Here is a 19,117-nt window from a genome sequence, read left to right as displayed (position 1 = left end):
TTTTTCAAATTTTCAGTAATTTGAATTTTGACTATTCTTTTTACTAGGTATCATTGAATGTCTGACTGATGTGAAACTGAGCTATCAGTTAACCTCTCATTACTATATAAGGTTCTGTGTAGCCCAGTAATTGTTCAAATTTTTTTTACTGGTGTCCGCAGAATTCTTCACTAGTCTCTAAACTATAGTCAAGGGAAATAGATTGGATACTGTCTGGGTTTATGCTGAGTTGATTGTGACATTGTTCAGGCCTAGTATAACTTGAACCATCAAGATTGAAAATTAAGGAAACCCACTTATGCCACTAGAGAAACACGGGGGGCGGCAGTTTCTAGTAGGGCTGTGTGAAGCTTCAGTAGCTGATTCGATTCGGAGGAGATGCGGCCAATTTGGCAGCCGAATCCGAATTGAATTGGGAAACCCCTTAAAAGGTCTAAATCTAATCGGAAGCATCCTAATCAATTAGGAAAAGATTCTGAGGTTCGCAAGGCAGGCTTGCAGGAAACAGGAACTGAGAAGAGGCAGGGCAAAGACTGCTGTGATTTCATAGATTTTGTAGACATTCAGGCTCGAAGGGACCCCGGAGGATCATCAAGTCCAGCCCCCTACGTAGGGCAGGAAGTCGGCAGGGATCATGGGATCCCAGCAAGATAAACACCCAAATGTCTCTTGAAGGTGTTCAAAGTGCTTGAAACCACCTCCAGCTGCAGTCTATTCCAAACCTTGGGGGCTCGGACAGTAAAGAAGTTTTTCCTTGTGTCCAGCCTGAAATGCTCGCAGAAGAGTTTGTGACCATTCGATCTTGTCATCCCTTGGAGTGCTCTGGTGAACAGATGTTCCCCCAGGTCCTGGTGAACACTCTTAATAAACTTATAGGTAGCCACCAGATTGCCCCTGAGCTTGCACTTTTCCAGGTTGAAGAGTCCCATGGCTCTCAGCTTCTCATCATAATGTCTCTTTTTCCTGACCTCTGATCATGCGCATGGCTCTCCTCTGCACTCTCTCAAGCTTCTCCACATCCTTTTTGAATTGTGGAGCCCAAAACTGGACACAGGACTCCAGCTGCAACCTCGCCAAGGCCGAGTACAATGGGAGAATGATGTCCTGGGATTTGCCTGAAGCATCTATGGCTGCAAGCCAGCGCTTTGCTTGCTTTACCAGCCACAGCATCACACTGAAGGCTCATGTTCATCTTGTGGTCAATCCATGACCCCAAGTCCCTTTCATCCATAGTGCTAGCCAGTGTAGCACTGCTGAGCCTATAAGCATGCTGCAGGTTTTTCCTCCCAGGGTGGAGAACCTTGCACTTTTTTGGTGTTAATCACTATCAGATTCTCATCCACCCACTTCATGAGCTTGTCAAGATCTGCCTGGATCACCCTCCTATCCTCAGTTGTGGATGCTTTACCCCAGAGTTTGGTGTCATCAGCAAACTTGGCCAGTCCTCTTCTGACACCAATGTCCACATCATTGATAAAGCTGTTAAACAGCATAGGGCCTAGGACAGAGCCTTGGGGGACCCCACTGATGACTGCGCACCAAGACAATTGGGTTCCATCAACCACCACTCTCTGGATCCTGTCGCAGAGCCAGTTCCCTAGCCAGTGAATTGTGGTGAGGTCGATATTAACATCTGTAGCTGGCCAGTGACTGTGAACTTTCCCTGAGTTCCGTTCCAATCACAGTACTCTGGGGGAGGGATATAAAAACAACATATAAGGCTCTGTGTGAAGTGATCTGTGTCTTTTGTGAGTTGTCTCTCTCTTGGACCAGCAGAATCTGAAAGGCTCTGGCTTGCTATCTCCTCTCTTGGTAGCTAGTCTCTTCTGTTTTTTCTCTGACAGTGTGTCATCACTGTGCAGAAAAGCACAACGTATACTACAGACACAGGCACATTTTGCAGCACCTCAAACATTATGAAGTGTGCTGGAAAAGCGGTGCCGGGTCTTCTGGCGGGGAGGGAAGAGTGGGCAGAGGGAGAGCTGCAAGTTCCCCCCTACTCCAAACATAGACGTACCCTCCTTCCTGGCAGTGAGGAGTCTTCTGCTTCTAGTAGGAGCAAGGAGGTGGGAGCAGTGTCTGCACCTGCACCACCTCCACTAACACCAGTAATAACCACCAGCACCAGCATGACAGTTTTCACCCTAATTTTAGTTCCCAGCATGAGCCTTCCCATGCCAGAGGGGAAGCTGGATCTGGAAGCGGAGGAGCTGAGTGCCATAGCTAAAGAAATTCTGGGGAAGGAGGAGGAGGGGAATCTGAGTTTGTGCCCCTCAAAGTTCCCCTAGAGGCAGGTCTCTTCTGGAAGGCACTTGGGAGGAGGTTGTGGGGGTAGGTGGCTAAGTTCCTCCTGTTGTGCTTCTGCCTGGTGAGGAGGGGGATAAATAGTGTGGCATTATTTTGAGGTGGCAGATGATTCTGGGTATGCTACCTGCCAGCACTGCTAAAAACAGATCAGCTGGGGCAAGGACGTGAAACACTTCACTACCATGGCAACGCTGCTGTGTGTCGGGAGGCAGCACTCCCTTGCCCTTGTTCCTTAGCCTGGCACCAGTGGGAGTGTGCCCAAAAAGAAGGCCCCCTCTCGCTCCAAAGCCCTTGTCCCCCAGAAGCAGAGGCAGACCACCCTAGACCAGTGGGGGAAAGGTGGAGATGTGGGGTGGTGTTCCCAAGGTGAGTGAGGTCACCCAGAGCACTGGGGAGATGCTTGATCTGGATGGCCAGCCCTTCTCCTTAGTTGAGCGTCCAGAGTTCAAGCGGCTCGTGGCCTCATCCTACCAAGTGCCTGCATGCACTACCTTTTAGCAGGACGGTGGTGCCCTCCCTGTATGAGTCATGCAGGGAGTACTTGAGGAAAGAGCTGCAGAAGGCGGGGCTGCAGGTAGCTTTGCACTTCACCTTGGACATCTGGAGCAGCCGGGGTGAAGATCATGCCCCTCACAGGATGCTGGTGCGATCAGTCAGGGCGTTGGTGGGCTCTCCTTCAAGCGGAGGTGATGGATGAGTCCTGCATGGCAAGGACTGCATAGTGGGGGCCATGAACTGCATAGTGCGGGGGTGGCTCACTGGGTAGGCCGAGCTCATCTGCAGGTTCGTGGTCACCGAAAATGGGGCCAATATAAGTCAAGGCGGTGCGTGATGCCAACAGGCATCTGCTGTGTGGCACACAAGTTCCACCTCGTAGTCAGGGATGGCTTGGAGGGGGACAGAGCTCCCAGTGATGGTGCTGTCATTACCACTACCAGCAAGCTCACTGCAAAATGCGGGAAGGTGGCAGGCTGCTTCCACCAGAGCATCAAGGGGGGCAAGATACTGTGGGACAAATGGGCAGAGCTGAGCATCCCACAGCACAAAGTCATGCAAGATGTAGAGACTTGGTGAAACTCCACATACCTGATGCTCAAAAGGCAGGCCATTCCTTGAGACCACTGAGAGCCTCAGCACTGGTGATGCACTCCTTAGTCAGGTGAATCCCCATACTGAGGGAACTGGAGAATCAAGTGGAGAAGTTCCAGGAGATTGATGTTCCTGGCTGGGGCAAGCCACTTTCACCAAAGGTGCTGGCACTGGTGAAGCGACTTTAGGAGGACATCAGAAAAATGGCTGAATCTGTTGCGGTCCAGTACAGTCCATGTGCTGCTGGGCATGTGTGACCCTAGGGTGAAGGGGAGCATCTGCAGCAGCAAAACCCTTGGTCACTGGACAGAGATGCTGGTGAACAAAGGCAGTGGTAGGAGAATGTGGAAGAGGGGGATCCACTTCCCCTTGCCAGCACTCCAAGCACCAGCCAATCTCTTCCACCACAGCTGCTGCTAATGTGGGCCAAGGGCATGGCTTCAGTGTTGGTGTCTACAGGCACCAGACCTCACCATCTGGCAGGTAGCAACAGGGGCGATGCATAAAGGGTGCATGTGTACCCCTTGCGCATGGCAGTGCACTCCCTGCAAAAAGGGGGTCCATGATTGCTCCTGGCTGCTGCCTGGCTACTGTCGCAGGTGGTTGCCAACCCATGGTTGGCATTCACCCCCCCTGCTGACAGTGTCAGTGATATCTGCAGGAGCTCCCTGCTGCTGGGCTCTCACCACAAGCAGTGCAGCCGTGCCTCTCCCTTGGCTGCCAGGGGCATGTGCCGTTAATGGGTAGCGATCTGCAGTTCATGTGCGCTCTTCCTGGATGGAATGAATAGTAAAGAAGCCAGAGGCTGGTATGTGTGCAAGAAAGTGAAAGTGTAAATTGAGGCACCAGGGGGTGAGAGACAGGTGGGGGGAGGGGGATGTAGTAGGTAAAAGTGGAGAAGAACCTGGGGAGTCAGATGTCAGGCAGGTTGTAGTGTCATAAATCCAGTGTCTATATTAAGTCCATGAGTCTTTTGTATCCAGGAGGATGATGAAGTGAAGTTCATAGGCTCGTCTGAAACATGGTGACTGTGGCTCAAAGATGTATCTTGGCCCTCAGAGGATTTCATGAGAGGTCTCCTGTTTTAAAATTAGCTTGATCAAACTACACCAACTAACTTTTGACACAGAAGAATGATTCTTTATAAGCCAGAACCGTGACATTTCTATTTCCAAATTTCTGGAGCCTGTGAAACGAGCAGGAAGAATGGAAGTCCTTGCACAGTCATGAAACTGACATAACTGGAGAAACAGAGACTTGGTGGGAGCTCGCATGACTGGAGCACTGTTACAGATGGGTACAAACTATTCAGGAAGGACAGGCAGGGAAGAGGAGGAGGAGTTATGCTTTATGTTAAAGAGCTGTATGATTGCTCAGAGCTCCAGTATGAAACTGGAGATGGGTCTGTTGAAACTCCTTGGTTTGGGGTCAGAGAGTAGAACAACAAGGGTTGTGTTGTGGTGAGTGTCTGCTAGATCACCAGACCAGGAGGAAGTGGTAGATGAGGCTTTCTTCAAATAGCTAGCAGAAGTTTCCCAATCACAGGCCCTGGTTCTTGTGGGGGACTCCAATCACCCTGACATCCGCTGGTAGGGCAATACAGCAGTGCGCAGATGATCTAGGAAGTTTTTGGAGTGTGTTGGGGGCAACTTCCTGGTACAGGTGCTGGAGCGGCTAATGAGGGGCCATGCTTCTCTTGACCTGCTACTCTCAAACACAAATGAATTGGTGGGGAATGTAGTACCGGATGGCAGCTTGGGCAGCAGTGACCACGAGATGATTTAGTTCAGGATCCTGAGAAAAGGAAGGAAGGAGAGCAACAGAGTAAGGACTGTGGACTTCAGAAAAGCAGATTTTGACTTTCAGGGAACTCATGGACAAGATCTCCTAGGAAGCCAGTCTGAGGGTGAGAGGAGTCCAGGAAAGCTGGCTGCACTTCAAAAAAGCCTTGCTGAGAGTGCAGTACCATCCCGATATGCTGGAAGACTAGCAAGTATGGCAGAAGACCAGCTTGGCTTAGCAAGGAACTCTTCAGCAAACTAAATCACAAAAAGGAAGCTTATAAGAAGTGGAAACTTGGACAAATAAATAGGGAGGAGTATAAGAACATTGCTTGGGCATGCAGGGCTGAAGCCAGGAAGGCCAAGGGCAATTGGAGTTGCAGCTAGCAAGGGATGTGAGGGGTAATAAGAAAGGTTTCTACAAGTTGGTAGCAGGAGGAGGATCAGGGAAAGTGTGGGTCCTTTACTGAATGGGGGAGGCAACCATGTGACAGAGGATGCAGTGACGGCTGAAGTACGCAGTGCCTTTTTTCACCTCAGTCTTCACAGGCTAGGTCAGGTCCCAGTCTGCTGCTCAGTATGGTACAGTTTGGGGAAGAGGTGAGTAGCCAACAGTGGTAAAAGAACAGGTTAAGGACTATTTAGAAAAGCTGGACATACAAGTTCATGAAGCTGGATGGGATACACCCGAAGGGAGAGGTTCTGGATGATTGGAAAAGGGCAAACATAGTACCTGTATTTAAGAAAGGGAAAAAGGAGGGTCCAGGGAACTACAGGCCAGTCACCTCAGTCCGTGGAAAAATCATGGAGCCAGGTCCTCAAGGAATCTATTTCTAAGCACTTGGAGGAGAAGGTGATCAGGAATAGTCAGCATGGGTTTATCAAGGGCAAGTCATGCCCAACCAACCTGATTGTGCTCTGTGATGAGATAACTGGCTCCGTGGTCGATGGGAGACCAGTAGATGTGATATACCAGGGTTGGGCAAAATACAGCCTGTGGGCCAAATCTGGCCTGCCAGGCCATTTTATTTGACTTGAAGGGTCCCTAAAATTTTTGGAAAATTAATATTTATTTGCCCCTGGCTGCTTGTCAAAGACAGTAGGAGCCAGGGGCAGTAGGACCCAGGGGAAGCGCCACAGTGGGACCCTGCGATAGCAAGGCCCGCCTGGCCCTGCCACCCAGCTGGAAGTCCCTGTCCAGCAGAAGCTTCGGGCCTGGCCGTATTTTGCCTGCCCCTGATGTAGACAAATTGGAGAGAGTCCAGCAAAGGGTAACAAAAATGGTTCAGGAGCTGAGAAACATGACTTGTGAGGAGAGGCTGAGGGAACTGGGTTTATTTAGTCTGGAGAAAAGACTGAGAGGGGATTTAATAGCAGCCTTCAACTACTTGGAGGGGGGTTTGAAAGAGGATGGAGCTAGACTGTTCTCAGTGGTGGCAGATGACAGAACAAAGAGCAGTGGTCTCAAGTTTTAGCAAGGGAAGTTTAGGTTAGATATTAGGAAGAATTTTCTCACTACGAGGGTAGTAAAGCAGTGGAGTAGGTTACCCAGAAAGGTGGTAAAAGCTCCATTCTTGGAGGTTTTCAGGACCCGGCTAGACAGAGATTTGGCTGGGGTGATCTAGTTGGGGATGATCCTGCTTTGAGCAGGGGGTTGGATTAGATGACCTCCTGAGGTCCCTTCCACTCCTAATCTTCTATGGTTCTTTATAGCTTTTGGTTAGATTTGATAAAACTTGAAGGACACCAAAAATCTGTATAGTTGAATCCTGAGCTTTGTTACAACCCAGCCATTTAATTCTCTGTGTATGTATAATTTCCACATTCTAAAGGCAGCTGATATGTAGAGGGCAGCTTGTCACTAGAAATAGCTGGAAGAATTCTGAGTATCTCTGTAAAAAGATGAATCTGACCTTTAGTGAAAGACTCTGTGGTTTCACTGTAATAAAACAGCTGGTCCATCATGATCATTAGATGGGTTATAACTTGACTGTGTTATAGGGAAGGGTGTTCGTGTGTTATGTGGGGAAGGATTACACAAGATAAGATGAACAACAGTGTGAATTCAAGTAAATTGGTTAAATTGAATTGAATTCCTGCTTGGATACTCTTGGTTAGAATTAATTCTAATTAAGGCTACTTTCTTAACATGCAAGTGAATCGTCTCAGATTTACTGGTATATTTTCAGAGATTTTTCTTGAACATCTCTTTGGTTTGATTTTTAGCTAAAAATTAATTTGGTATAGTTTGAGGCAGTCTTTTTGTTTGCTAGACCTGCCCATTTTAAAAAGGAAAGCATTGCTAGTTCGTCTTGGTGTCAGCAATGATTTATTTTGGCTTTGTTTGTAGTTCCAAATGGATTTTAAGTAGATCATCTTTAACATTTTAAAGTTCTATTATTAATTCTCACCTTAGAATCCGATCATTTGACTCTAAATACTTGTTATCACCCAGTTTTTTCCAAATTGGGAAAAAAAAAAAGAATTGTGCTGTTATGTCATCAGTTATAACTTATTCCCAAAAACCTGTATGTCAACACTTAGGCATATGTTAACAACATATGAAATGTGATTGTGACTCAATTTCTGGATTCATTTGATTGTTGAGAATAACATTACATTTAAACAAAGTTCACCATACCACCATTAAAACTAGCGTTTAAAATTAGATTTAACGTGATGTCTTTTAAAGAAGAGCTTCTCTAAGAACATAAAGCTACCAGCATTAGACTGTGTAGTTCTCTAATGTAGATAGAAAACTTTCTCCCAAATGAATCAGTAAAGAGCAAGAGTGTTGGGAAATTCAGCCCTCTAAACTCACCAGTGTCTTGAGACTAGTGTTGATTTTCATTATGTTTGCAGGCAGTGGAAGCATACTATTGAGGCAGAGTGCATCTGTGTTCTTTTGGGTCTTGATTCTACTATGGCAGTGTAACTCCTTCTTCAGGAGCTGATGTGTGGTCTTGCCCAGTAACACCACTGAAATTCTGCATGGTATGGATAGCTCTGTTCTTAAAGAAATTATTACTGATTGATCAAGCAGTATATTTCAAATTGATTAGAAAACATTCTTTGGAAGTGGGAAATTTCTGGCTTAGAGACATTAAGCTTCTGTAGTGTTCTAGTCAACGCAGGGGAATAAAACAGCCGATCTCTTTGCCGAGTTGGTAGTCCAGTCTCTTTCTGGAGTTCAGTTATGCTTTGCACTCTAGACAAGGGTAGCATGTTCCTCTTCTTAGAAGTACTGTTTTGCTGTTTCTAAATAGAATCCTAAATTTGAGTGTAGTCCAGGTCCATTTAAAAGGGCATAACTCTGACTATAAAGTTGTTTTCTCTGTACAACGTGGAGTTGTGTGTTTTTTGTTTGTATGGTGTCTTTAAATTATTTAGTCTTAGAATGGCTTGTGGGTCAATAGCTCATCACTTAATTCTGAAGTTCTTTAAGTAATGCTGGGTGCATTTACACAAGCTACTATGTTGCTGTAGCAATGAGCTACAGTGATGTAGCATTGGCGGGCACAAGTTGTGACAGCACTTCTGTACGGTAGTGTCAGAAGTGACTCATGTAGTACTGGGACTGCGCAGTAACAGCAGTACTAAATGACTGCACAGGTAACAACTGCGAAGTCTAGCCCACATGTAGACATATGCCCACTGAGTCTTGTTTCCTGGAAGATCATATGCTATCAGCACTACTTCCAAGTTTCCTTTTCGGCTCAGCTCTGTAACCTTCTGTCTTGTAGGTATTTCATGCATGGGGTTTGCAAGGAAGGGAACAACTGCCGTTACTCCCATGACCTCTCTACTAGTCAGTCTGCCATGGTGTGCAGGTATTATCAGCGAGGATGCTGTGCTTATGGCGATCGTTGCAGGTAAGGAAATGCTGTTGAGTCTTGTCTGTATTAAAAGAGGGAATTCCATCCTTGGGTTTCTTTACGGAAAACTCTGGGGAAGTTGGTGTAATTCTGAACAAATCAAGACTTCACTGATATTTTCCTGTTCCATTCCAATTTCTAGCTTTTTGTAGTAAGGACATGTCCTTCACAGCTCCTCCTTTTACAGAAGTTCATGGTGATGTTGCATGTTCTGTTGACATCACTGCAGGGATAAAGAAATGAAGGTGAAGCTAAGGGAAAGGAGATCATAGTTCATACCAAAGTGCCCTTTATGCTTGACATATGGAGTGTGATGTATTTACCTGAATTCAAGACACCCTGCGCGCGCCCCCCCCCCCCCCCAAATAATTAGATTCTGGACATGAAACATTTATAAATTTGTTACAATTTTTCATGTCCAGAATCTAATTATTGGGAAGTCCATCTTAAATTTGTCCCTCCTGCTACAGTAAGGAAAGCAGAATGGGGGCATGGGCAGAGGGGAAAGCAGAAGTGGGAGACAGGCAGGCAGGGGGTGGGGGGAAGGAAGGGATAAGGAGCAAGGCAGAGGGAAAGCAGGGCCTCCCCCCCCCCCTTCCCCCTGCCTCTCCCCTCCCCTCCCCTGCTGGCCCTAAACAGGCTTGAAGGAGGAATTTGCATGCTGCAGAGCCTCGCTCCCTGCATAGCTGCTCTGCAGCATAGGGCAGGAATAGCTCTGGAGCTCCAACTAGGAGCTGTGAGGACATGCTCTTCATGGAACCAACTAGTTAGAGACTAGGAAAGCAGTGTGAAGGTTCCTTTTTCCCTGCCAGCAAGGGGAGCTGGGCAGGGAGCAGATGCTGGAAACAAAAATCTGCAAGCCACTGATGCCAGGCTCTGTGCATAGCTGCTTCTCCCAGCTTTCAGCTGTGATGCTCCATTCTAAGACTAGATGTTTTCCTCACGATGAGTGGGGAGAAAAACCTTTTGAAATTGAAAATCTTCTTAAGCATTTTATTGTATTTACTCAAACTTTTGAAATAATTTGCACTTTATAAATAGTTCAGCACTGATAGTTTTAACATCTGTCCCTTTCAGGAATTTAATATCTTGATTGTACTTATTGGTGTTGAAAAGTGACTATTATATTTGTAAGTTCCCTTCTGGGGATAAATAACTGAAATGTAGTTTCAAGGGTTCTAAAATAATTCCTACATAAATAAGTGCTGGTTTGTGAAAGCCAACAGATGCAAATGGTTTGAAACTCTCCCAATGTGAAAAAGTTTTCACAAGGCTAAAATCATGCCAGGCTTTTATTGCTAAAAGGTCAGAGCTGAATAAACCTTTTAAAACTCTTTGTTGATGTCCCTGACTTGACTCACAACTCATTTTATGTATGATCAAATACCTTTTTAATAATTTCATGTAGTAGTGCATTTCACAAATATTAATGTTGAAATAAAATGTCGTAGGAAATGTAATCTTTCTTATGCATAGTGAAAATGCTCAAATAAGACCATACATCTAGGTCAGTCTCTATGCAGCTATTTGTATATGCTTGCCATTACTGTTTTTTTGTCAGGGTAGTGTAGATATTCATGGATATCAAGGCTTAAGCTTCCCAAATGGAAAAAAAAGACTCGTCAAAATGCAGTTTAAATTCCTGTTGGGAACATCACTAGGGTTAACACAGAAATAAGACACCTTCTCTAGTCGGTAATTCTCCACCTTTTACTTGTTACCAAATTTTTCTGGCACAAGAAACATGAATCGGTTATACCGTTTTCAGCAATTGAATAATTTATATTAACTCTTCCTAACAAGGTAAGAGTCTTTGACAAATATCTGAGATACCAACAGGAACATAAATCAGTAGTTTATAAATGAGACCTGCCTAATCTGAAACTGGTCAGGACTTGGACCTTTTAAGGAAAGAATACTTTCAGATTGTTTGTGCATAGGGATTAAAGTTTTTCTCTTTGGTAAACAGTTGACACCCTTTGTAAATCAAGGAAGTTGGGTGTCTAACTTGCAATATCCTTCTGGCTACATTTAGACATCTGAAAAATGTTGAAATTCTGAGGCTGTAGGAAGTATTACATGATGACTTACTTGTATCCATTGACAGGACAGCTTTTTGATGCATGTGAAAAGTCCCATTAAGGGTTTAAGTATAGGAAGGGCACACAGACCAATATTTGCTGTGGGCTACTTTATCTCCTACAAAATCACTAAGGGATTTTTCAGTCTTTTACCATAGTGGTATTTATTCATCTTGGTCATTCCTTCTCCCCGTGCTTGCAGATCGGTCCTTTGTACAAAACTATATTGTATAGTTGATTTCTCTAAGTTCATATGGTGCATTTTAATGTGTTTAGATATGAACATACCAAGCCACTGAAACGGGAAGAAGTGACTACTGTGACTCCAGCTGCAAAAACTTATCCTTCAGCATCCTCAGACCTCACATCACTCCCTGAAACACTCGAAGCAAGCACTGGTGAGACAGAAATTGAAAATACAAACCTGGCAGCTGCAGCAGTAGGTGCTGAAGACTGGGTAAATGCTGTAGAGTTTGTCCCTGGGCAGCCATACTGTGGACGTGGTAAGCTGATCATGGCATAACGGTAAATTTCTGTCAGGGGTTCACAAATTTACTTGTAGTGCAAAGTGCTTGTTCAGTGTTTTGTCGTCTTGATACAAAATGCTTTTGTTTCTCTTCAAGTGGAATCGCTGGTTCCTTTCTAGTCTTGCACTGACTCGGATATTCTTTCATGGGCAGCAGAACCATTCTACATCAGCGTTTGGACAGCAGAATACTTCTCTGAGACCAGTCTAAGCCATGGCTCTCAGCCATGGAAAATGGCAGCTGTTTGTTTTTACTGGTTTTTTGACCACAGAAAAATAGAGCCATTTTTCTGATGCAAAGAATTCAGAAAAACTATGACAGAGCAGAATGCTTTTGACACCATGGTTTCTCTTTGAAATCTTTTGTTCATCTTCTGAATCACATTTGTACATCTAACAGCACACCACACGAAAGCGCATAAGGTACCCCAGGGCGCTTCAGCACCCTGGCTTAAAATCTCTGGTGTAAACACTGTAATGAAAGATCCTCCAATCTTGGTTTCTGCATTGGTCTGAGCATGTTGCTGAATCTCTTGAAGAATACTTCCTTTTAGAGTGCAACTTGTTGTCTATAAACAAGAAAAAATCCAGGTAGGATCCAAAAAATATGGCCACACACAATTCCAAATAGCAAACTGAAGCCAAAATGGTCATTTTTGTCGCATCATGACAAGGGGTACTGCTCTGAAGTTAGGTCTTACAGTTCTGAGAGAGAGAGATTTTTGTGAGTTTCTGTAGCACCCTGGATGTCATCACATCTGTGTACTGAGCCTATAGCTCTTGCTTTTGCTTGAGTGGAGAATGAAAGGCGCTGTCGTGCTAGTAAAGGACTGTCCCTCAAGTTTGACTGGATAATCATTTGGCTGGGGGCCCTATGTCCTCAGAATCATGACAATCTGCTTGACTTCCTTTCTGGTGCTTAATACATGCCATAACAGTGAAGTGGTCTTTTTTTCACTGGGGCAAAGAGCTTCTGGCTAAAAACTCATGTGTATACAGAATCAATTGAGTACTGGATCTGAGTCTTTTTGAATTTCCAATACTTGGTCCCACCTCTTAGGACAGATCTTTTTGGTGTTTCTTTGGTGTTTGAAAGCTTAAGAAGGCATCTTCCCTAACACCTGTAACCTTACTGGCTTTATTGAGGCTATGTTGTTTTTCTACTGGGTTGGGAAAATGGTTTACAGAGATTAGTCACTGGAGCAGTGTGTTCTCCTGACTGCCTCCCAAAGTCTCTTGTCATTTTGAAGTTTTTTCAGAGCCTTTTTCTCTTTATAGATGGGCTCATCAGTTACTATGTTCTGTGCAGTCCCAACTGTCCTAGATCAGGTGGGGATTTCTCCTGAATACATCTAAAAATGGCCCCTTGTAGATGTATGGGAAAAGGAACTGGCACAAAGGATCTTCCCTCACTTTGAAGGAATAAATTGAACCAAGTCCTTCTGTGAGAATGTTGTATTTTAATACATTTCTGATAACAATATTGGAGATGCTGTATTTATGCAGCTCTCATTAATGTCTTGGAGCAAACTGAAGGTACCTAGATGTATCTAGGCACTGTTGTGTGTTGGTTTTTTTTGTTTTTTTTTAATATGGATATTTTGGTATCTGTGCCTTTTTAGAAATCTAGTTCTTGGAGTGGAGGGGAAATATTACTGAATTAGTGAGCCCTTTAAACTTTTATAAGGAAGATCTTGCTATAGCTAGTGTGCTTTTCAGTAGCAAAAACTCACTGAGATTCTCAAGTAGTTGAGAGCCATAGAATCAGGTCTTTTCAAGTCTTTGTGATCCACTTCTCTGGACAATATTTCAGGACACTGATCCAGTTCTTTTAGTTCTTAATGTGGATTTCCATTTATCAGACAGTCGAAATATTGTTTATACCTTTAGTTCAAGTGCCTACCCTTCATTAGTCAAGAGATGTAAGCAGTTACTGTAGTGTCAGGAGCTGCAGAATACAACCTTGCATGCAGCTAATGTTTCTGATATAATAGGCTGTTCTAAAAGAAATAACCTTAAGTGTCTTGCTAAAGAGATGTAGCCTACACAAGCAGCAGGCTAATGTGTCTGACTATAAGGTTTTGTTGAGGTAAGGTTTCCAGAGCTCCAGGCTAGTTCTGGTAAGTATCCTTCATTTTACATGACTATGCATTGATTACAGGGGAGACACTATACCAGTTTGAATGGTGGTTAAACTAGTTTGTTTCCAATTGTTCTAAGGTTTGTTTTAGCTGGCATGGACTTGGTTAAATTATGTTTTAACTAGTTATAACAGAAGTGGAACATGGTTTTTAACTTGTTTCAGCAGGAGTGAGTTAGAGTTAAGGTGATACTTGCTGAACAAAACCCTGCTTAAAATAATTGAGCAATAATTGAGCCATTATCAGAACTGGTGAACTTGTAGAGCATTGACTGTATCCTAGCAAGTTAGCATCTTGCCCCTTACACTATATTGACAGCTTGGCTTTGGGTGGGCTAGAAGTTTGGCAGGCTGGGAAGGGTAGAGGGTTGAAATTTAGTTTGTGCTTGCTTCCTTGCTTGTGAAACAATTAAATTGGTTTAGGTCATGGCTGTCAAATTGGCTTTGGGTCCTGGGCCAAATTTGGATTGCAGAACTCCTTGCAGGCTGGATCCAGCCCAGGGCATGAGGAAGTGGTAGTGGTTGCAGCAGCTCTGGCTCTGACCTAGAGCATGTGGTGGCAGCAGGTTGGCTCTGACCTAGGGCATGTAGTGGCAGCTCCAACTCCTCTTTCCCCCTTACCCCATGTGCCCCATACCAGAGCCAGAGCTGCCCCAGCCATATGCCCCATGTCACAGCAACAACTTCAGCTTCAGCATTGGATATGTGGCAGGGGCCCACAGCCAGGGGAAGTAGGGCTGTAGCAGTGACAATAGATGAAGTGGGTGGAGGGTGATTAGGGCTGTATCAGCCCTCGCTAACCCTCCTGCTGCTGTTCATCATTTCTGCTGGAGCATGAGAGCACTGGATTCTGTGGCAGGCCACATCTCCCAACTTTTGGTGGTCTGCCTGTAGTACAACAGGTTGGATAGAGTGGCTCCATGGGGCAGATCCAGCTCTTAGGCTGGATCCAAATTGTGGGCCATATGTTTGACACCCCTGACTCAGTGTTAAATTCTGGCGGGGGGGAGTGATTTGTGTGATTTGAGACTTGCATTCTCTGATGGTTAAACTCTAGCTTGCTTACCTATGGTCTTTAAAGATTAAAATACCATTTTGGAGTCTGACACCCCAGCTTAACGCATTGTTTCCTGTCTATTTAACTTTTGCCTCCAGCTGCCCCTTCCTGCACTGAAACACCCTTGCAGGGAATGGTGATTGAGGAGGAATATGAGAAGCAGCAAGCAAATGTGGAGATGAAGAAGCAACTGTGCCCCTACGCTGCAGTAGGAGAATGTCGTTATGGAGAAAACTGCGTGTATATCCATGGGGATGTGTGTGACATGTGTGGGTTGCAGGTCTTGCATCCAGTTGATGCTGCGCAGAGATCCCAACACATAAAGGTAAACACACACACAACTTTTGTGTTGAGCAATATCAAGAAGATACTTCCTAGCTTTGTGCAAATATTTGTCATTTCCTCCCCTTCATTAAAAATTGATTGTATGGAAGTTGGTCAGTTTCATGAAGCTGATGTTGCAAACTTGACTTCTGGTCAAGGCTGTTCTAAAATAACTATGTAAAAAGGAGTGAACTTCGAAGAGTCTTGTATAATGGTACAGATACTGGGCTAGGGAGAGAATTATGGAGAAATGAACAAATTTGCAAATTTAACACAGGGAATGGACTTGCTGCATGTAAGCTGCTCTGAGTTCCTGACCATAAGCATGCTCTTATCCTGTGGTGACCGAAGACCTAGAAAGTACCCACAGTTTAGCTTTCAGTTAGCACTAGGCCTTTCTAAACTTTCACTTGGTAAGAGCATGTTTGTGGGCAGTTACCACAGAGCAGTTCTGTTTTTGCCTGGTGGAAAATGGGTTACTTTTCATACAGGTGTTTTTGTTTGTCTTATTTCAGTTTGGGTTTGTTGGTTCTATTTAGTTGAGTTGTTCCTGTGTGCAGTCAGATTTGTTATTGGGAAGGAACTTGAACTAACTTTTGCCTCTTATTATATGAGAAACTTTTTGAGGACTGATCTTTTGCTCTTAATTCAGGTCCACATTTAAACACTAAAACAGACAAACCAAAAGCAAGCTGAATTCCTAACTCTTAGCTGTTCATCTTGTCCCTTGCTATGTTCGTATTTGCATTTCTCTTTTTTTCAGTCTTGCATTGAAGCTCATGAGAAGGACATGGAGCTCTCCTTTGCCGTCCAGCGTAGTAAAGACATGGTGTGTGGGATTTGCATGGAGGTGGTGTATGAAAAAGCCAACCCCAGTGAGCGCCGTTTTGGGATTCTCTCCAACTGCAATCACACTTACTGTCTCAAGTGTATCCGCAAGTGGAGGAGCGCTAAACAATTTGAGAGCAAGATTATAAAGTGAGGCACTTTTCCCATTTTGGTTGTGCTTTGTTACTTTGGAAAAATTTAATATCTTGTGATAACTTGGAACAAACTCCCCCTGCACACAAAGACTGCATTAAATGCATTCCTAACATTAACCTGGAACTGAAATCATTTTCTAGGGGTAACTTTTACTCTGACCTGGTTAACATCTATTAGGAGTAAACAATCTGCTTATTTTGAACAAAAGCCATGTTCTGTCATTAGCAAGATGCTGCCCAATTTGTTACCATTGTAAAGATTTCAGGCACTCAGATTAGACTGAGGTCAGATTAACCAGTTCTGATTCTGTTTCTTAACTTTTTGCTGCCCTACTTCATCATCTAGCTGACAAACCATTTCCCCTTAAGAAACCAACCAGCCAAATACGAAAACAAACACAAACAAATAAATTTATTTAAATCTAAAGCAAAAGGAGTCTGTGTGAAATGTTTTTCCAAGTTCTTTTTTGAGACCTCCTGACCAGCTGCTGGGTTGAGCTTTTAAAGAGGAAGAGTTTTAGGGTGTCGTCTTGTACAAAAGAATGTAGATTGAAAAAGCCCATGCAGCCAGTGTCCAGGTACAATAACATACAGCTTTAAAGATGGGTACATGCCCTAGTTTGTTTGTAACAGGAGGGAGCGCCCTGTCATGTGGAATTTTGCAGCACGGTCTGTTCATTCCCCAGGTCCTGCCCAGAATGTCGGATCACGTCGAACTTTGTCATTCCAAGTGAGTACTGGGTGGAGGAGAAGGAAGAGAAGCAGAAACTCATTCAGAAATACAAGGAGGCAATGAGGTACGAGCACTGCAGCCTTTTCTCAAGTCAAGACTGCAGAGATAAGGGCACACCTGCAGAAGGGTGTTATCTAAAGCCCTCTCATACCTCCCTTCCAACCCCCTCTACATGAAATGTGTCCTTACCTAACCACCCACAGATGCATGCATCCACACAATCACCCAGCTGTTCCTATCCACTTCTGACTTCACAGCCTTCCTTATCCACACAAAATACTGTTCATACAGCCATAAGGTAGTACAGGCTTGTGCACTCTGATCAGCCTCCTTATGCATGCATCTGCCCACACACCTATTGGAGTGTGTGCGTCTGTGTGTACATCATTGGTATGTGATACATTTGGCTGACTAAAGTGGCTTCAGTGACAAGTGGAATCTATTTAAAGAGACCCCCTTGGACTATAGGCAAATGCAGTACTGAATTCTGCTTGGGTCTACTTTGAGTAAGGGTTGCGATTATTTTCCTTTCCAGCAACAAGCCCTGCAGGTATTTTGATGAAGGCCGTGGGAGCTGCCCATTTGGAGGGAACTGTTTTTACAAACATGCATATCCTGATGGCCGCCGAGAGGAGCCACAGAGACCGAAAGTGGGAACATCAAGTAGATATCGGGTAAGCTTCAGTGTTTTTGGCCTTTCTAAAAGGGCTGGGATAGGAGGGAGGCATGGTCAACAGGCTGTCTAGGGAGAGGGAAGGAAAACATTATCTCTGCAGACCTCTGGATTTACTTAAGTAGTAAACAATATAAATAACAGATTTGAGGAGGGGGGGCAGGTGGTTCAAAGACTGGAAATGATGGAGAGCAGTATGTGGAAGTTGCTTAACATTTCCCAACTTGGCTTATGTTTTAGAGATTCAGGGAGGTTGGTAGGTAGCTGGAGTAGCAGTTTTTTGTAAAAATCAATCCCACTGTTGTCTTAAACAAGAAAGTTACTTGCATGTTATGCCTGGGGGGCTGGCCTAAGGCACATAAGCCCCCAAGGAGAGTATGTACCTTTGAACACTGGGTCACACTAGGGCAATAACTGTGCTCTCTTTGCAGGCCCAGCGGAGGAATCGGTTCTGGGAGTTCATCGAGGAGAGGGAGAATAGCGATCCCTTTGAGAATGATGAGGATGAGGTTGTGACCTTTGAGCTCGGCGAGATGTTGCTCATGCTTTTGGCAGCTGGTGGTGACGATGAGCTGACAGACTCCGAGGACGAGTGGGACTTGTTTCACGATGAGCTAGAAGATTATTATGACTTGGATCTATAGCACCTGTCAGTGGAGTTTGGACTGTCTGCTCGGTTTCAGGCAGTAGCTATTTCCTGTGGTGTTGTGGCAGTGCCTGTGTTTCTCCTAGGCAGGCCTATCAATTCCAGGTGCTGTTGTAATAACTTTTACCCAGGGTCTGTCTCCTTCCCCCACCCCAGGAGTGTTTGTTTTCTCTGTTTAAAACAAATAACAAGAAATAAATCTTTAAAATGTTAGTTTTTGTAAAATGAATTTAACTGTCAAACAGTTAGCTTAGGTTTGTTGCTTCATCTGTGTACCCAAGAGGATTCACCCAGTTCCAGGGTTAAAGTGTTTACAGGACTTCCACACTCATCTTGAAGAGCCCAGATACAAAAATGAGCAGTGACCATGTAGTGGGGGATGTAAATTGGCCAGTGGCCTTTTTCTGCTATGGACTTTGAATCGATACTTCGGGCCAGACATACGTACTTTTTTTCTGGCTTCAGCTGTGTTCCAGCCCCCTCATGTACACGTCTTCATTTGTGGTTTTGGTCTCTTGTTTACTTGCACATTACTATTACTACTGTGTAACCAGAACCAGGTGCAAATGTTCCGGGTTTTTACTGTATTTAGCATGAAAGGAAAATGTCTTTGTACGTGGAAGGAGAACTTTCTATGTGTATATACAAATAAATGCAGAGTTGGATCTCGAAGGCTGAGAGACTCTGTGTTCAAAAAAAAAAAAGGAAAACAAAAAAATACCTTTCATCCCCTTTTGGTGCATGAAGTCTTGCCTTCGATCGGATGTGAAAAGAGTTTAGTGGGCTCGGCCCAGTCTGTGACTGTGATCTAATACCATTGGATTGATAGTTGGTGCTACCTTAATGCACCAGCTCTCTCTACTGCATATTTTATGAGGGCTGGCTGAAAGTAGAAATGTGGC

At 44.5% G+C, this 19,117-nt stretch overlaps 1 protein-coding gene across 2 annotated transcripts in view; it reads left to right on the top strand.

Annotated features, from left to right (window-relative positions):
* The window catches only part of MKRN1 (makorin ring finger protein 1), a 42,768-nt gene extending 23,888 nt beyond the window's left edge, over positions 1-18,880 (top strand). Inside the window, exons 2-8 of one of the 2 annotated variants that reach the window (XM_090043285.1) lie at positions 8,921-9,049; positions 11,410-11,636; positions 14,955-15,181; positions 15,944-16,158; positions 16,850-16,960; positions 17,432-17,570; positions 18,001-18,880. In XM_090043285.1, the coding sequence (XP_089899411.1) occupies positions 8,928-9,049; positions 11,410-11,636; positions 14,955-15,181; positions 15,944-16,158; positions 16,850-16,960; positions 17,432-17,570; positions 18,001-18,213 (1,254 nt within the window). In that variant the 5' untranslated portion in view covers positions 8,921-8,927 and the 3' untranslated portion in view covers positions 18,214-18,880. The remainder of the gene's footprint in view (positions 1-8,920; positions 9,050-11,409; positions 11,637-14,954; positions 15,182-15,943; positions 16,159-16,849; positions 16,961-17,431; positions 17,571-18,000) is intronic. The other variant, XM_090043286.1, reaches the window with a different exon arrangement.
* The last annotated feature ends 237 nt before the right edge of the window (positions 18,881-19,117 follow it).

The sequence above is a fragment of the Crocodylus siamensis genome, chromosome 4, assembly GCF_052110815.1.
Source record: "Crocodylus siamensis isolate JL-2025a chromosome 4, ASM5211081v1, whole genome shotgun sequence".
NCBI lineage: Eukaryota > Metazoa > Chordata > Crocodylia > Crocodylidae > Crocodylus > Crocodylus siamensis.
Note: the sequence above shows the minus strand (reverse complement) of the source record. Positions and strands in the feature narration are given on the sequence as shown.